Source organism: Rattus norvegicus, chromosome X, assembly GCF_021556685.1.
Source record: "Rattus norvegicus strain SHRSP/BbbUtx chromosome X, alternate assembly SHRSP_T2T, whole genome shotgun sequence".
In the NCBI taxonomy this organism is placed as follows: Eukaryota; Metazoa; Chordata; class Mammalia; order Rodentia; family Muridae; genus Rattus; species Rattus norvegicus.
Window position 1 is genome coordinate 73,813,447 of NC_141554.1, and position 18,971 is coordinate 73,832,417.

Here is an 18,971-nt window from a genome sequence, read left to right on the forward strand (position 1 = left end):
AAGCTGTCCTTTTAGGGGCTGGAGAGGTGGTTCAGTGAACCCACTTTTGATTCCTAGCACCCATGTGGTAGCTCACAACCATTTGTCACTATAGTTCTAAGTGATCTGACGCCCTCTTTAGGCCTTTGCAGGCACCAGACAGATTGTATACAGATATACATGCAGAAAACACTTGTATACATCAAAAGTAAAAAATTTAAAGCCAGTAGTAGTATTTAAGTTCACTATTAGAATCCACACGGCATGGGGAAAAGTGAGAATGGATTTAGACTTTCTTAGAAGCACTTTTCTCAAATTATTTCAAGAAAGCTGACCTTTTCTTGCCCAATGAATGGGAGAAGGTAGATCATTCCCCAAATAAAATGATTTTCTCTTATCTTTTCAGCTGGTCTCCTCCAAAATACAGGTGAGCAAACTGGAAAGCGGCCTGAGTCAGAGCAAGGCCAGCTGTATTGAAGTGCAGAAGATGCTGTTTGAGGAACAAAATCATTTTGCTAAAATAGAGACCGAGTTGAAAGAAGAGCTGGTCAGAGTGGAGCAGCAGCACCAGGAAAAGGTAACTGATCAAGACAAGAAGTTATGGTGAGGCACGGGCCGCCACTGCCTTGGGTTGCTCAGTTTTCAAAAGTGGTAGAATGTGCCTGACATGCTGGTGACACCTGTAATGTCAGCACTCTGGGGAGCAAGGCGGAAGAATCGTCTCAAGGTCAGAGCCAGTCTGGACTATATTGGGATCCTGTCACTATTTGAAAAATAAAGAAACGGGCACCAGTGGCCCATGAAGCTTCCTTCAAAAGTTTGTCTTTTCCACATTTTGTAAGTACCTGAAACAGAAGTAACTTACTTGTCCAAGTGGCTCTCAACCACTGACTCAAATTCCAAGGTCAACACATGGAGAAACACCTTTCCTAGGTTTATTGCTTTGGACCATGAACAGAAAAGACATTCTTCATCTTTAACTAACAAAAATGTTACCCAGACCACTGCTTGAGCTAGAGAATGAACATCCTTCCCCCTTACTCCTTTGATATCACCCAGTGTGTTGTGTCTTTCCTTAGGTGTTGTACCTTCTCAGTCAGCTGCAGCAATGCCAAGTGACAGAGAAACAGCTGGAGGAGTCGGTTAGTGAGAAGGAACAGCAGCTGCTGAGCACCCTGAAATGTCAGGTATGCAGCACACGACGGACAGTCCTGACTCATTCGGGCCGTGGCAATTGCAGCAGAAAGTAATTAACCACTGACAAACCAGAGCCTTTACTCCTTTGAGGCCCTGTTGAATCCGGTGAGGGGAAAATCAGAGCAGCTCCAATAAGAATAACCTAATTTTCAGGACTCAAACAGAAGCCTCCGTGTCATACTTAGGCCTCCTGGTTCTTCTGCCTTAACCCTAAGCTTTAGCGCTGAAGAAACATACTCATCTAGTATTTACTTAAAAACGTGATGGCAGCGGGCTGAAGCGGGCTTTGTGGTGAATCACTTCATGTTCTTGCAGAGGGCTGAGTTCTCGGCACGTCTGTCAGCTCACAACTGCATGTACCTCCGACTCCAAGAGGAATCCCATACCTGGCTGTCAGCCTCTCCAGGCAACTGCACTCAAAGGCACATACACATAATTAAAAATGATAAAAATAAATCGAAAAAGATCCTAAGGGTATTCACATGTATCTTGTTCTGAGCTGAAGCCTGGCATGTTAGTAAAATGTCCAGGATCTAACATTCTTTCAAAGGCTGGGAACACCACACCCTTTAGAAACATGTTGGAGCACTGCTTAGTCCAACCTAGAAGCTTAGTCCTGCACGCTCTCTTCCCACCGTAAGACATAACCAGATTAGTTATATACATGAATCCCGCTGCCTCAACTGCAAGCAGATTTAATTAGGCTTTAAATTAGGGTGCAGACTAGTCTATGTGGGAAGGGTGCACAGCAGCGCCTGCAGATTTCAGGAAACAGCTAATGCTGTGTGCGATTCTGAACCTACCTGCTCGTGTGCATAGGCGCTCTGCACATCACGGGTGAGAATGGGAAAGGAGAGGAAAGTTTGCTTCCTTCAAGTATATTCATGGCTGTTGAGGAATACTGAAATGTAACGGACATTCAAAGAACCTAGTATGGCAGCTTCCTGTGTGCCTGTGCCTCGTGCATAAAAAAATCATCTACCAGACACTTGAAAGCAGTGTTTTAATCCAAGTTGTTTAGTAACTCTTATGTGGACCCAAAATAACCCAACGTATAACTGTGCGATCTGGAAATAGGAGGAAGAGCTTAGGAAGATGCAAGAAGTGTGTGAGCAAAATCAGCAGCTTCTGCAAGAAAACAGTGCCATCAAGCAGGTAAGACAACTTTCCACCCATTTGATAAGCCTCAGGAGACTCCTACTGAGGCTAGCCCTTGGAAGCAACCCCCAGTGTTGCTGATTATGTTGTCTGCTTTGTGTGGTCTCCATTGAATTTTTCTGTGCTCCAGTCATGTTCATTTCAAAATGTTAGAAACACTTAGAAAAAGTTTTTGCCAGGCCTGGTGATAGATAACCTGTAATCCCAGCACTCGGGAGGCAGAGACAGGCTGAGTTTGAAGCCAGTTCGGTCTACATAGTAGACTCTAAGTCAGCCAAGGATACATAGGAAGACTCTGTCTCATAAAAACCCACAAAGATACAAACAAAAACTAAAGTATAACCCCTCCTAAATCTAGTAGTGATCTGAGAAAGTGAGTCCTCCAGCTACTGTCCTGTCATGTGTAACAGTACATGAAAGCCAGCTCAGGTCTGAAATGTTTGGGTTAACCACGGATGCTCCCAAAATCTGCCCTAACAATATATACTTTGTCTCTCCTGTTCAAACAGAAACTGAACCTCCTCCAAGTAGTCAGCAAAGAGAAACCCCATCTTGTGAGAAATATCCTCCAGTCTCCGGACTCTTCCTTTGAATATATTCCACCTAAGGTAAAATGTTCGGTCGTCTTATGATCCCTTTGCATAGCCAGGCTTGACCGAGTATACTAAACCTGTCTTTTGTCAGAGGCTATATAAGAGTAGGGAGTCCAAAATAAAGCTAGAGTGCAATTCTACGGAAAACAGACATCCTGCTTCCTTCCTCAGAAGGCCGGTTGGGGTCGATCATGCACAGTTATTATGTAACACAGATGAGAAGGAGCAGAAGAAAAGTTGTGCTCAGCTGTCCATCCAGAGACCTCATCCTCATTAGACCATCACTCCTCTCCTCCTCCCTCAGATTGATTAGCCTTCAGTTCCTACTTCTTCAAAGTCTATGCAAGGCTAATGCAGAATGTTTGTGATTAGCAAAACCAAGTAGAATATATTTAAGAAGTCTGAAATCTCTGTAAATAACTGCCAGCAGTAGTTATTGAGATGATGGCATATCATATGTATTTTAAAACTTTATTAACTACCTCAATCTTTTTATAGCCCAAACCTTTCCGTATTAAAGAAAAATGCCCAGAGAAAAGCTTCGCCATCGAGGACCTGCAGTATTATTCAGAGACTTCTGTGGCTGAGGAGGAGAATGAGGACAGTGATGACCATGCTGATGAGGAGTGGATCCCAACAAAATTAGTCAAGGTGTCCAAGAAGAACATCCAAGGGGTACGAGGCAACTCTGTAACGTCCCATGTTAGGTTAATTCTCAGTGGGCTAGCTTCTAAGTCTCAAATTGGTCTCTGTTCTCTGCATTGTAATTTCTTGGAGTTCCTTCAGAGGCATTGACTCCACTGACAGACTTGTTGGACTAGTTCTGTATGGACTACATATGAGGCCAGCAGGCACACCTGAGCATTCAAGTTGGCTGGCTCTCTTTGATTTTTCAAGATCATGGCGATCTGAGCAGCTAGAATTCTAGACCATTTCATTGAAGCTGATCCCCAACTGATCATCCCAGCCCATATTATATAGCTGAACCAACCACCATTATCACATATCATTTTCAATAATCATTTAAAATCCACAGAGGTATTCATTACTTGCCTCTTACAAATAGACTTCAGCCTCACAAGAGGGAAGTGAATTTGCCCATGGTCACACAAAAAATTCTCATCAGTGTATTTCTTTTTTTCACAAGACTAAGGAACAAAGGGGATTATAGAAAAAGAGAATTAAGAACAAAAAATGCTAAATTAAGGCCAATTAGGAAGAATCTGACTTTGGGGGATTGTTTTGTTTTGATTTGATTTAGAGATGGTGTATCATATAATCCCAGGCTAGGCTTGAAGTCACTTGAAGCCCAGGATGATGTAAACTCCTAGTCTTCCTACCTGCACCTCCGGAGTACTGAAATTAGAAGTGGGCTTACGATGCCATGCCCAGATCAAAACCATTCTGACTTCAAGTTGCACTTTATTAACTTCCACAATGCTATTCCTCCATACTTGCTAAATACAACTGTTTTATACTGAAACATTAATTTCCAAAACACTATGGTCCATCACCACTAGTCCACCTATGCCCTGTAACCACATTCTTAGAAAATGGCTCCGAACTTTACTTTCCAGCTTCCCAGAAGCAGACTTAATTGGACCAGTTTTGTAAAACCAAATGCTAAAGTGAAGCAAAACACATCAAGAATGCGCTAATGGGGGTTTGGGGATTTGGCTCAGTGGTAGAGCGCTTGCCTAGGAAGTGCAAGGTCCTGGGTTCGGTCCCCAGCCCCGAAAAAAAGAAAAAAAAAAAAAGAATGCGCTAATGGAGAAATCCAACAGAGAAGTAGAAAGAAACATCTAGAACTTCAGCATTCATCTCTGGAAAAATACTTGGGAGGGTTTGGGTGCAGAAGAGGTACAGATTAAGAAGATGACAGTGAAGAGGGTGACTGCTAAGGTAGAAAGGTGTGGGCTAAGGTAGAAAGGGTACGATAAATAGTACATTGCAGAGACTCAAACCAGAGAGTTGGGACACTTAGACACAATGAAGGAAGGCCTGGCTGTCCTTTTTGTATCTTTGGATTTTACTTATAAGTGAGTGTTTGGCCTGGGGTATGTGTGAGCACCATGTGCATACCTGCTGTCTGCAATGATCAGAAGACAGTGTTAGACCCCCAGAACTGGAGTTAGAGATGATTGCGAGCTACCAGTTGGGTGCTGGCAGTCTAATCTAGGTTCTCTGCCGAGGCAACAAGTTCTCTTAATGACAAAGCCATCTCCCAAGGCCCCATTTTGTTTATTTCCTCAACAAACATTTATACTATTATAATTGAAGTAGTGGTGTGAGCTGAATGTAGATTAATGGCCATCTAAGTTAAGGAGCAGTGTTCTGAAGCATACACAGGAACAGAAGGATGGAGGGCCTAACACCTTTGGAAAGAGATTTGCAGGTGTGAAGCAATTATGGGTCCACTTGTTCTTGGGGAAAGCTTACTAGATCAACACTGTTGCTCCAACCTAAAAGGAAAATACTGAGGCATAGTGAGTATTGTAACGAAATACTACCTAATATAAATGATATTCTAAATCTAAACACTGAAATGATACCTTTTAGTTTGATAAGTGACTATGAGTGAAGAGATCAAGTTGACTCTCCTATTTAATAACCTCACAATATGCAAATGCTTTGTCCACTCTTGATCAGACTGCTTGGAAGACACATTAGTTATACATGTTATACATGTATACATGTTATACATGTATTCATGTTATACATGAAGACCATCTTTCAAAAGGATACTGTATGTAGCAGGCCCCAAAAGGATGGCTTTCTCAGAATTAATGGCTTCCTCACTAAGGAGACACTAAATGATAGGTCTCATGCTCTTCCTTCCTTCCTTCCTTCCTTCCTTCCTTCCTTCCTTCCTTCTTTTTTTTTTTTTTTTGGTTCTTTTTTTTTTTCGGAGCTGGGGACCGAACCCAGGGCCTTGCGCTTCCTAAGCAATCGCTCTACCACTGAGCTAAATCCCCAACCCTCCTTCCTTCCTTCTTTTTTTTTTTTTTTTTTTATTAACTTGAGTATTTCTTATATACATTTCGAGTGTTATTCCCTTTCCCGGTTTCCGGGCAAACATCCCCCTCCCCCCTCCCCTTCCTTATGGGTGTTCCCCTCCCAACCCTCCCCCCATTGCCGCCCTCCCTCCATAGACTAGTTCACTGGGGGTTCAGTCTTAGCAGGACCCAGGGCTTCCCCTTCCACTGGTGCTCTTACTAGGATATTCATTGCTACCTATGGGGTCAGAGTCCAGGGTCAGTCCATATATAGTCTTTAGGTAGTGGCTTAGTCCCTGGAAGCTCTGGTTGCTTGGCATTGTTGTACTTTTGGGGTCTCGAGCCCCTTCAAGCTCTTCCAGTTCTTTCTCTGATTCCTTCAATAGGGGACCTATTCTCATTTCAGTGGTTTGATGCTGGCATTTGCCTCTATATTTGCTGTATTCTGGCTGTGTCTCTCAGGAGCGATCTACATCCGGCTCCTGTCGGTCTGCACTTCTTTGCTTCATCCATCTTGTCTAATTGGGTGGCTGTATATGTATGGGCCACATGTGGGGCAGGCTCTGAATGGGTGTTCCTTCAGTCTCTGTTTTAATCTTTGCCTCTCCCTTCCCTGCCAAGGGTATTCTTTTTCCTCATTTAAAGAAGGAGTGAAGCATTCACATTTTGATCATCCGTCTTGAGTTTCGTTTGTTCTAGGGATCTAGGGTAATTCAAGCATTTGGGCTAATAGCCACTTATCAATGAGTGCATACCATGTATGGCTTTCTGTGATTGGGTTAGCTCACTCAGGATGATATTTTCCAGTTCCAACCATTTGCCTACGAATTTCATAAACTCGTTGTTTTTGATAGCTGAGTAATATTCCATTGTGTAGATGTACCACATTTTCTGTATCCATTCCTCTGTTGAAGGGCATCTGGGTTCTTTCCATTTTCTGGCTATTATAAATAAGGCTGCGATGAACATAGTGGAGCACGCGTCTCTTTTATATGTTGAGGCATCTTTTGGGTATATGCCCAAGAGAGGTATAGCTGGATCCTCAGGCAGTTCAATGTCCAATTTTCTGAGGAACCTCCAGACTGATTTCCAGAATGGTTGTACCAGTCTGCAATCCCACCAACAATGGAGGAGTGTTCCTCTTTCTCCACATCCTCGCCAGCATCTGCTGTCACCTGAGTTTTTGATCTTAGCCAATCGCACTGGTGTGAGGTGAAATCTCAGGGTTGTTTTGATTTGCATTTCCCTTATGACTAAAGATGTTGAACATTTCTTTAGGTGTTTCTCAGCCATTCGGCATTCCTCAGCTGTGAATTCTTTGTTTAGCTCTGAACCCCATTTTTTAATAGGGTTATTTGTTTCCCTGCAGTCTAACTTCTTGAGTTCTTTGTATATTTTGGATATAAGGCCTCTATCTGTTGTAGGATTGGTAAAGATCTTTTCCCAATCTGTTGGTTGCCGTTTTGTCCTAACCACAGTGTCCTTTGCCTTACAGAAGCTTTGCAGTTTTATGAGATCCCATTTGTCGATTCTTGATCTTAGAGCATAAGCCATTGGTGTTTTGTTCAGGAAATTTTTTCCAGTGCCCATGTGTTCCAGATGCTTCCCTAGTTTTTCTTCTATTAGTTTGAGTGTGTCTGGTTTGATGTGGAGGTCCTTGATCCACTTGGACTTAAGCTTTGTACAGGGTGATAAGGATGGATCGATCTGCATTCTTCTACATGTTGCCCTCCAGTTGAACCAGCACCATTTGCTGAAAATGCTATCTTTTTTCCATTGGATGGTTTTGGCTCCTTTGTCAAAAATCAAGTGACCATAGGTGTGTGGGTTCATTTCTGGGTCTTCAATTCTATTCCATTGGTCTATCTGTCTGTCTCTGTACCAATACTATGCAGTTTTTATCACTATTGCTCTGTAATACTGCTTGAGTTCAGGGATAGTGATTCCCCCTGAAGTCCTTTTATTGTTGAGGATAGCTTTAGCTATCCTGGGTTTTTTGTTATTCCAGATGAATTTGCAAATTGTTCTGTCTAACTCTTTGAAGAATTGGATTGGTATTTTGATGGGGATTGCATTGAATCTGTAGATTGCTTTTGGTAAAATGGCCATTTTTACTATATTAATCCTGCCAATCCATGAGCATGGGAGATCTTTCCATCCTCTGAGGTCTTCTTCAATTTCTTTCCTCAGTGTCTTGAAGTTCTTATTGTACAGATCTTTTACTTGCTTGGTTAAAGTCACACCGAGGTACTTTATATTATTTGGGTCTATTATGAAGGGTGTCGTTTCCCTAATTTCTTTCTCGGCTTGTTTCTCTTTTGTATAGAGGAAGGCAACTGATTTATTTGAGTTAATTTTATACCCAGCCACTTTGCTGAAGTTGTTTATCAGCTTTAGTAGTTCTCTGGTGGAACTTTTGGGATCACTTAAATATACTATCATGTCGTCTGCAAATAGTGATATTTTGACCTCTTCTTTTCCGATCTGTATCCCTTTGATCTCCTTTTGTTGTCTGATTGCTCTGGCTAGAACTTCAAGAACTATATTGAATAAGTAGGGAGAGAGTGGGCAGCCTTGTCTAGTCCCTGATTTTAGTGGGATTGCTTCAAGTTTCTCTCCATTTATTTTAATGTTAGCAACTGGTTTGCTGTATATGGCTTTTACTATGTTTAGGTATGGGCCTTGAATTCCTATTCTTTCCAGGACTTTTATCATGAAGGGGTGTTGAATTTTGTCAAATGCTTTCTCAGCATCTAATGAAATGATCATGTGGTTCTGTTCTTTCAGTTTGTTTATATAATGGATCACGTTGATGGTTTTCCGTATATTAAACCATCCCTGCATGCCTGGGATGAAGCCTACTTGATCATGGTGGATGATTGTTTTGATGTGCTCTTGAATTCGGTTTGCCAGAATTTTATTGAGTATTTTTGCGTCGATATTCATAAGGGAAATTGGTCTGAAGTTCTCTTTCTGTTGTGTCTTTGTGTGGTTTAGGTATAAGAGTAATTGTGGCTTCGTAGAAGGAATTCGGTAGGGCTCCATCTGTTTCAATTTTGTGGAATAGTTTGGATAATATTGGTATGAGGTCTTCTATGAAGGTTTGATAGAATTCTGCACTAAACCCGTCTGGACCTGGGCTCTTTTTGGTTGGGAGACCTTTAATGACTGCTTCTATTTCCTTAGGAGTTATGGGGTTGTTTAACTGGTTTATCTGTTCCTGATTTAACTTCGATACCTGGTATCTGTCTAGGAAATTGTCCATTTCCTGAAGATTTTCAAATTTTGTTGAATATAGGTTTTTATAGTAAGATCTGATGATTTTTTGAATTTCCTCCGAATCTGTAGTTATGTCTCCCTTTTCATTTCTGATTTTGTTAATTTGGACACACTCTCTGTGTCCTCTCGTTAGTCTGGCTAAGGGTTTATCTATCTTGTTGATTTTCTCAAAGAACCAACTTTTGGTTCTGTTGATTCTTTCTATGGTCCTTTTTGTTTCTACTTGGTTGATTTCAGCTCTGAGTTTGATTATTTCCTGCCTTCTACTCCTCCTGGGTGTATTTGCTTCTTTTTGTTCTAGAGCTTTTAGGTGTGCTGTCAAGCTGCTGACATATGCTCTTTCCTGTTTCTTTCTGCAGGCACTCAGCGCTATGAGTTTTCCTCTTAGCACAGCTTTCATTGTGTCCCATAAGTTTGAGTATGTTGTATCTTCATTTTCATTAAATTCTAAAAAGTTTTTAATTTCTTTCTTTATTTCTTCCTTGACCAGGTTATCATTGAGTAGAGCATTGTTCAATTTCCACATATATGTGGGCATTCTTCCCTTATTGTTATTGAAGACCAGTTTTAGGCCGTGGTGGTCCGATAGCACGCATGGGATTATTTCTATCTTTCTGTACCTGTTGAGGCCCGTTTTTTTGACCAATTATATGGTCAATTTTGGAGAAAGTACCATGAGGAGCTGAGAAGAAGGTATATCCTTTTGCTTTAGGATAGAATGTTCTATAAATATCCGTTAAGTCCATTTGGCTCATGACTTCTCTTAGTCTGTCTACATCACTGTTTAATTTCTGTTTCCATGATCTGTCCATTGATGAGAGTGGGGTGTTGAAATCTCCCACTATTATTGTGTGAGGTGCAATGTGTGTTTTGAGCTTTAGTAAGGTTTCTTTTACGTATGTAGGTGCCCTTGTATTTGGGGCATAGATATTTAGGATTGAGAGTTCATCTTGGTTGATTTTTCCTTTGATGAATATGAAGTGTCCTTCCTTATCTTTTTTGATGACTTTTAGTTGGAAATTGATTTTATTTGATATTAGAATGGCTACTCCAGCTTGCTTCTTCTGACCATTTGCTTGGAAAGTTGTTTTCCAGCCTTTCACTCTGAGGTAGTGTCTGTCTTTGTCTCTGAGGTGTGTTTCCTGTAGGCAGCAGAATGCAGGGTCCTCGTTGCGTATCCAGTTTGTTAATCTATGTCTTTTTATTGGGGAGTTGAGGCCATTGATATTGAGAGATATTAAGGAATAGTGATTATTGCTTCCCGTTATATTCATATTTGGATGTGAGGTTATGTTTGTGTGCTTTCATTCTCTTTGTTTTGTTGCCAAGACGATTAGTTTCTTGCTTCTTCTAGGGTATAGCTTGCCTCCTTATGTTGGGCTTTACCATTTATTATCCTTTGTAGTGCTGGATTTGTAGAAAGATATTGTGTAAATTTGGTTTTGTCATGGAATATCTTGGTTTCTCCATCAATGTTAATTGAGAGTTTTGCTGGATACAGTAACCTGGGCTGGCATTTGTGTTCTCTTAGGGTCTGTATAACATCAGTCCAGGATCTTCTGGCCTTCATAGTTTCTGGCGAGAAGTCTGGTGTGATTCTGATAGGTCTCCCTTTATATGTTACTTGACCTTTTTCCCTTACTGCTTTTAATATTCTTTCTTTATTTTGTGCGTTTGGTGTTTTGACAATTATGTGACGGGAGGTGTTTCTTTTCTGGTCCAATCTATTTGGAGTTCTGTAGGCTTCTTGTATGTCTATGGGTATCTCTTTTTTTAGGTTAGGGAAGTTTTCTTCTATGATTTTGTTGAAGATATTTACTGGTCCTTTGAGCTGGGAGTCTTCACTCTCTTCTATACCTATTATCCTTAGGTTTGATCTTCTCATTGAGTCCTGGGTTTCCTGTATGTTTTGGACCAGTAGCTTTTTCCGCTTTACATTATCTTTGACAGTTGAGTCAATGATTTCTATGGAATCTTCTGCTCCTGAGATTCTCTCTTCCATCTCTTGTATTCTGTTGGTGAAGCTTGTATCTACAGCTCCTTGTCTCTTCTTTTGGTTTTCTATATCCAGGGTTGTTTCCATGTGTTCTTTCTTGATTGCTTCTATTTCCATTTTTAATTCCTTCAACTGTTTGATTGTGTTTTCCTGGAATTCTTTCAGGGATTTTTGCGATTCCTCTCTGTAGGCTTTTACTTGTTTATTAATGTTTTCCTGTGCTTCCCTAAGTGTGTTCATGTCTTTCTTGAAGTCCTCCAGCATCATGATCAAATATGATTTTGAAACTAGATCTTGCTTTTCTGGTGTGTTTGGATATTCCATGTTTGTTTTGGTAGGAGAATTGGGCTCCGATGATGGCATGTAGTCTTGGTTTCTGTTGCTTGGGTTCCTGCGCTTGCCTCTCGCCATCAGATTATCTCTAGTGTTACTTTGTTCTGCTATTTCTGACAGTGGCTAGACTGTCCTATAAGCCTGTGTGTCAGGAGTGCTGTAGACCTGTTTTCCTCTCTTTCAGTCAGTTATGGGGACAGAGTGTTCTGCTTTCGGGCGTGTAGTTTTTCCTCTCTACAGGTCTTCAGCTGTTCCTGTGGGCCTGTGTCTTGAGTTCACCAGGCAGCTTTCTTGCAGCAGAAAATTTGGTCTTACCTGTGGTCCCGAGGCTCAGGTTTGCTCGTGGGGTGCTGCCCAGGGGCTCTCTGCAGCGGCAGCAACCAGGAAGACCTGTGCCGCCCCTTCCGGGAGCTTCAGTGCACCAGGGTTTCAGATGGTCTTTGGCTTTTTCCTCTGGCGTCCGAGATGTGTGTGCAGGGAGCAGTCTCTTCTGGTTTCCCAGGCTTGTCTGCCTCTCTGAAGGTTTAGCTCTCCCTCCCACGGGATTTGGGTGCAGAGAACTGTTTATCCGGTCTGTTTCCTTCAGGGTCCGGCGGTGTCTCTGGCAGGGGTCCTGCCGCTCCCCCACGGGAGCCCAGAGGCCTTATACAGTTTCCTCTTGGGCCAGGGATGTGGGCAGGGGTGAGCAGTGTTGGTGGTCTCTTCCGCTCTGCAGCCTCAGGAGTGCCCACCTGACCAGGCCTCCTTCCTTCCTTCTTAAATGAGGGGAAATAAGATGAAATTATAACTTACATATGTGACATTCTTGTGACCTAAATGCCAATCTGTCAAGTGTCTTATGAGCATTCAACTCTACCATTACCACTACCAACTAGCCTCTACCGCCTTGAAGATTAGCAACAGCCGAAGTCCATGACAGCTGGCGTTTAGAAACTGTTTCATATGTCATATAAGTGAAGTATACTAGTCTATAAATCATCCTGCTGGGTCTTGACTGTGGGAAAAGTCCAATCACTCAATGACAGTTCTCGAGATATCATTTGTGATATTTATCCCATAAGATGAAAGAGAGAAATGCTGACAGGGTAAAAAAGAGCACTTCTGAAGTCTTTAGATTAGTCACAAGTGGACAAAGGACCCAGGCTACCGTAATGAATGGAGGCCGTTCTGAAGGGGTAGCTCTAAGACCAGTCATAGAACTCTTACCTTTCGCTTGTCTTAAAGTAGCTAAAGGGGTTCTTTAATTTATTCTAATGTATTTGTTGATAAAGGTGACTAGGATGGACATTCTTATTTAGTACTATTAGACATGTAAATTGGTATAACTACTCTGGAAGGCAACCTCAAACTATTATCAGAAACTTTAAAAATATTCCCATCATGCCCACTTCAGGAACAGCTACATGAAAACTTTTCATATTCTTCAATCCAGTAATTATACACATAGTAAGGAAATAGCCATCAATATGGAACTTGCTGTATTCATTCAACGAGTCTTTTCTAAGTAGCTTTGTGCCAGGAATGAGCACTATTTCTGAGAGTACAACAAAGCCGAAATAGCTCAGTTGGGAGAGCGTTAGACTGAAGATCTAAAAGGTCCCTGGTTCGATCCCGGGTTTCGGCAGAGGTTTACTTTTCACACCTAGTTGGTGGAGGTTTCACGTCATCCATTGCTCCTTTATTTAGCCTCTGTTGTATGATAAGAGGTTACATAATTTCACTGAGAGTACAACAATTAACTTTGTCATTGTGAACATATTCGTGTAGGAAAAGACATAGTAAGCAGGAAAACAAAACAGTTCTAGATGGTGATACAGAAGAGAACGAAAATCCCATGTTGACTTCATAGGGATGATGGACAAAGGCTGTTTATGAATCAAAGAAATGGTTAAGACGAGATGGAAATGTGAGGAAACCAGGCCCCTGTAATCCTGGTACTCAAGAGGCTCAAGCAGAAGAATCTCACATTCAAGGCCAGCCTGGGCTAAGTGATACAGGCCTCAGTCACAAACAAGAAAGTGAGGAGGAGGGGAGTGAAGGAGAAGAGGCAATGAAAACACCTCGGTCGAAGAATAGGTTTTGTGGGGCTAGAGAGATGGCTCAGCGGTTAAGAGCACTGGCTGCTCTTCCAGAGGTCGTGAGTTCAATTCCCAGAAACCACATGACAGCTCACAACCATAATGGGCTTTGTGTCTCAGAGCACCTGAGAAGGCCATTGTCAAGAAGTGAGTGAGAAAGGTAAAGTTAGGTGGAGTTGGGCCAGCTGCAGAGGGTCTGGTCTGTACACATAGCTTATTTGTTTGTGGACAAGGATATCCACTGTAATAGGATTTGTAGTAGCAAATATTTTCTTTCATAACTATCTTAACATCTAACATTAGGGAACGAGTTAAATAAATTGATGTAATAAAATGATGGAATATTGTATACAGCTATTGAAATCATGGGTTGGGCTTTCAAATTTTATACTGATATATGTTATACTCCTGATCAGAAAAACGATGGTATTGTGGTTTCCTTTACAGCTATAGAACAAACACAATAGTTCTCATGTGAAAAGCAGCTAAGATCTTGAATTTTATTATAAACTTAGGATGAGTCCACAGAGATGTGGAGATGTGGCAAGAAAACAAATGCTGACAGTTATGATTTCAGGCCTTAGGGTTTTGGTTTGGGGTTTTGGGTTTAGTCTTGGAGGATTTTTTGTTTATTTTTCTTTGCTTTTGATTTTTCAAGACAGGATTTCTCTGTGTAGCCCTGGCTGTCCTGGAACTCACTCTGTAGACCAGGCTGGCCTCCAATTCCGAGATCCACCTGCTTCTGCTTCCCGTGTACTGGGATTAAAGGTGTGCACCACCACTGCTGTGCAATTTCAAGCCTTGTTAAATACCAGACTATTGGATTCATTTTTGTTGGGGATTTGAAGGGGTTGTTTTGGTTTTCTGAAAAGATCTCACTATGTAGCCTTGGATGCCCTGGAATTGGCTGCCTCTGCCTCCCTGAGTGCTGGGATTAAAGGTTTGGGCTGCCATGACCTGCTGCACGAACTACTTTATAGCTCAGTCTCCCCATGTATTATACTCATACAACTGATTTAGGGGGACCTAAATACCAAACTCGAATTTATCCCTATTGTATTTTTTTTCTTTCTCCTTTCAGCCTATAATTGCAGCCTGTCAAAATATTTTTGGATTGTAATTTTTGTTATCTTAACTATTAATCATCCTTCTAGCTTTCTGCTATTGTTAGAGTCTGATAAACATGGCTACACTGTAAACTGGCTATGTGTGTGTGTGTGTGTGTGTGTGTGTGTGTGTGTATGTGTGTATGAGTTAGTGCTCTGAACAAAGCCGTAGCTAACACTGGACAAAATGTAGAAATGTGCATTGAAAGAAAATATACTTCGTTAGACAAAAATCTGACCCAGTCCTAAAATAAACCTAACTGTATTGTAACCATGCTGCTGCCTGCATGGCTCTGCCCTTGAAATGGTGACTAGCGTTTACCCGGTACTTGGTCACATGAGGGTGTTAGGACAGCCCCCTTATTTATCTTCAGCTACACTGCCCAAAACAGAGCATTGAGTTGTGTAACCTGCTCTTAATTATTTCCTGGTGATTATGGTTAAATGGAGGGAGGGCATAGAGAAGACAGATTTGGTCAAGATGATGGCACTTCCCTTTCTTTCTAAAAAGACTTGCATGTGGAGGGATGGAATCCTTTCAGTAATACGTCCCTCCCACAATCCTGTTTTGCAGTGTTCCTGCAAAGGCTGGTGTGGGAACAAGCAATGTGGATGCAGAAAGCAAAAGTCAGACTGTAATGGGGCCTGCAGCTGTGACCCCACAAAATGCCGCAACCGCCATCACAGCCAGGTAGGAATGGTATTGCTTCCCCTCACCATCCCTTTTAACCTCTCTGGAGTTTCTATCCTTCTCCTTCCACCCCGAAACCTGGAGTCTCCTACACAGTAATTGCTACCCTTCTCTGCACCCAGAAAGAGGCTCACTCCTCAGGTATGCACTCCCCACCCTTACCGCCAGCCTTGCTGAGAAGCTTCTGTATGATTTCTAAAACAGGAACAAGGGACAGGAAAGCAAGAACTTACAGGTAGACAGGGACACAGGATCAAACTCGTCCAGAGGCTCAGCAGCAACCGTGAAAGGCACGTGCTGAGAGGGCAGCTTTCAGAGAGGAAGTTAATCCTTCTGGCATCTTGAGACAGTAGTTAGTAGCCCTAAGGAAACCAAGCATTCTGTGGCTCCAGGAAAAGACCCACAGGAATCTCATCTACTAGTCACTGGTAGGAGCCAAGTTAACTGCAGCATTCTTTATGTCACTCCTAGGAAGAGCAAACTCTGAGAAATAAAATGTGCCCTGAAAAGAGCAGCACAAGCAGCTTCAATCCCTGAACTGTCCTTATACCTGTCTGTGCCCATGGCAATAAGTCTTCGCTGCCACCGCTCTTGATCCGTAATCCAAGACTCGTACCAAGTATAGTATAACAAGCTTTCTTCATGCATTTCCTAAACGTTTACACAGAGCAATTTGGCTTGGGCCTTTCCTTTCAAAGACTTCTAAACTATAAGCATCAGAGGACTAAAATGACAAGCTCTATGTAGGTCAGGCTGAATGTCAGGCACATAGTTGGGACCTACAAGGGTTCTCTGTCTTCATGGATTTTTATTAAGGGATCTAGAACCCTGAAGCTGCTGCATGAAAGGCTCTCTGCCCAAAAGTTTTAGATCCCATTTCCATCAAAGGCATGTGCTCTTCCCGTACTTTCCTGTCGGGCCGCCCTCGGGATTTCAGTCAAAGAAAAGCCCTGATCTGGGCCAGTGTTTCCATTTTACAGAAGAGGAAAGTAAAATCCAGAGGCAAACTCATGTAACTTGCCTAATAACAGCTGGTCACAGCAACTCAGGGGAAACCTCAGGCTACAAACAGCTACAGTTTTAATCCCAGCCCTATGCAGTCACCTTGTGACCTAAGTGACTTCTGGCCTTTGGATTTCATTTCCTTATCAGAAAGCAATACTAGTGCAGGTAGCCTCCTATAGGGACACTATTATAGGTAGTAGAACTTTAGTCAAAGACATAATCAAGGCTTGGTCTAATTTTATTTTATTTTATTTTCTGAGAGTAGGTCTTGCTTGTTAAATACCCAGGTTGGACTCAAACTTGTCCCTCTGCCACAGCCTCCCAAGTTCTGGGATTGCTGATATATACCACCACACCCAGCTTGGCCTAATTTTAAAGTTTCCTTCCTAGTATGTCTTATTCTAGACATATACAGGTCCTTGGAGTCTGACTCTTAAGCATGACACCGTTCCTTTCAGGACAGAACATGTTTAAGTCCTATGGCTTCTCCACACAGTAACTCCTTTAGGTTTGCTTTCAGAAATTGATCGGGTCCTTAGAGCTGGGACCTACCTGGCTGAAGAGGAACAGGCTGTTTTGTAACTCAGGTAGCTAAATGATAATAAGCCTATCTGCTTGATTTCAGGACAACTCAGATGTTATTGAGCTAAACCAAGATTCTGAAAACTCCTTCAAACTGGAAGATCCCACAGAGGTGACCTCAGGATTAAGCTTCTTCAACCCTGTTTGTACGACTCCCAGTAGCAAGGTGGGTGACTAAATACAAGACTTGAAAAAACTATATCCATCCTTCTCTGCATTGGCTGTGCTAGAAGGTTGTGGGAGATTATCGTGGGGAAGATATTGTCGGAGTGCTATGTACTGGCTGGAGATGCCTTGTGGAGTCTTTGTCATGGCTCGGCTAGACCCGTGTATTCATTTCTGTCTCTGTCTTTTCTAGATCCTAAAAGAAATGTGTGATGCAGATCAGGTGCTGCTGAGGCAGCCTGATTTTGCCTCTTCCTCTGACCATCTAGAACTGAAACCTATTGCATCAGAAACACAAGAAAATAAGGCCATGGGGAAGAAGAAGAAGCGAGCTCTAGCCAGCAATACCAGCTTCTTCTCTGGCTGCTCCCCTATTCAAGAAGAGTCCCACTGAGGTTAGGGCCACTGTCTCTTCTGTCTGCCCTGGACACACTCTGAGGCTGCAGCACAGAGGGGAAGGGCACTAATGACTTCTGTAGCTTTTAGGTCCTGCTATTGAGAAAAGGAGAATAAGTCCCTGAAAGGAAGAGGGCCTCTACTGTCTAAGCTCTCTGCCTACAAAAACTACTTTGCTTCTTTAGAAGGTGCTGAACCTTCTACTGGAGAGAGAACCAACTGACCTTCCTGATACTCAAGAGGAACCAGTCCCCAGGACAGTCTAGCTCGCTCTCTGTGAGCAGTTGAGTTGTATCTTCATGGAGTCGAGGTCAACATGTTCTTCTCTTATGATCACATCAGCTTAATGGACGAGTGGGATGGTGACCTGGCTCGACTCCGTCACCACACCTCAGGAATTGGGCAGGGAGCTTCCCTGCTCCATTCCAACTCCGGACTTTACAAACCCTTCAACTGTCCGTCACCCATGTTACTGAAGTGAATGAAACATTTTAAAAATGTTAAAATAAATAAACCTTAGCTCATCTACTATTTGAAGGAGATCCTTCTATGCTAGAGGAAGAAGTAAAATTCCAACATGTTTTCTTCAGCCCCTGGGAAGTCTTAAAGCATCCATTTCAGTTTCCCCACAAATACACATACCTCCTTTTTCTGGGAAAGCTGCCTAGTTTTTTGTTTGGTGGTTTGTTTTGTTTACAGCGATAGGGATTGAGCACAGGGGATCAGACATGCCAGGCAAACATTCTATCGCTGAGCTTCCTGACCCAGCTTCCTACCCTTTCTTAGGGGATTGCACCTCTGCTGCTCTAGGGGAAAGAAGAACACTGACACGGAGTTTCTACACATTTAGTGAGCATCCCCATCCCTACGGTCCTGCCAGAATTGTATTTGCCTCCTTCTCAAAAAAAGAAAAAAAAATGTTTGGGCTGGAGAGATGGCTCAGTGGTTAAGAGCACTGACTGCTCTTCCAGAGGTCCTGAGTTCAATTCCCAGCAACCACGTGGTGGCTCACAACCATCTGTAGTGAGATCTGATGCCCTCTTCTGGCTTGCAGACCTATATGTAGTTAGAACAATATATACATAGTAAATAAATTTTTTTTAAAAATGTTCAAGGTCAATAGGAGCCTTACTTTGCATATAAGAAAATAAAATGTCAGTTTTACCATACAATAGCAAATTCCCAAGAGAACGAGTTCATTAAGAGAATGTGTTTATGGGTTTGGGGATTTAGCTCAGTGGTAGAGCACTTGCTTAGCAAGCGCAAGGCCCTGGGTCCCAGCTCCGAAAAAAAGGAAAAAAAAAGAATGTTTATTTTAGCTCACAGTTTTGGAGGTCCTAGACCGTGGTTAGAAGCCTGTATTACATCATGACAGAAGCATGTTGGAACAGAGCTGGACCTGGGTCCCATCACCAAC

The 18,971-nt window shown here is 42.3% G+C and overlaps 1 protein-coding gene and 1 non-coding gene across 3 annotated transcripts in view; both read left to right on the top strand.

Annotated features, from left to right (window-relative positions):
- Kif4a (kinesin family member 4A) overlaps nucleotides 1–18,213 on the top strand; it is a 102,443-nt gene extending 84,230 nt beyond the window's left edge. The window contains exons 24-31 of one of the 2 annotated variants that reach the window (NM_001400930.1): nucleotides 386–556; nucleotides 1,059–1,166; nucleotides 2,254–2,331; nucleotides 2,844–2,942; nucleotides 3,426–3,602; nucleotides 15,290–15,406; nucleotides 17,037–17,159; nucleotides 17,352–18,213. In NM_001400930.1, coding sequence (NP_001387859.1) covers nucleotides 386–556; nucleotides 1,059–1,166; nucleotides 2,254–2,331; nucleotides 2,844–2,942; nucleotides 3,426–3,602; nucleotides 15,290–15,406; nucleotides 17,037–17,159; nucleotides 17,352–17,552 — 1,074 coding nt within the window. In that variant the 3' untranslated portion in view covers nucleotides 17,553–18,213. The remainder of the gene's footprint in view (nucleotides 1–385; nucleotides 557–1,058; nucleotides 1,167–2,253; nucleotides 2,332–2,843; nucleotides 2,943–3,425; nucleotides 3,603–15,289; nucleotides 15,407–17,036; nucleotides 17,160–17,351) is intronic. The other variant, XM_087600908.1, reaches the window with a different exon arrangement.
- On the top strand, nucleotides 13,082–13,155 carry Trnaf-gaa8 (transfer RNA phenylalanine (anticodon GAA) 8). Its single transcript has one exon. It is a non-coding gene; the product is annotated as a tRNA-Phe (tRNA).
- Nucleotides 18,214–18,971: the final 758 nt, after the last annotated feature.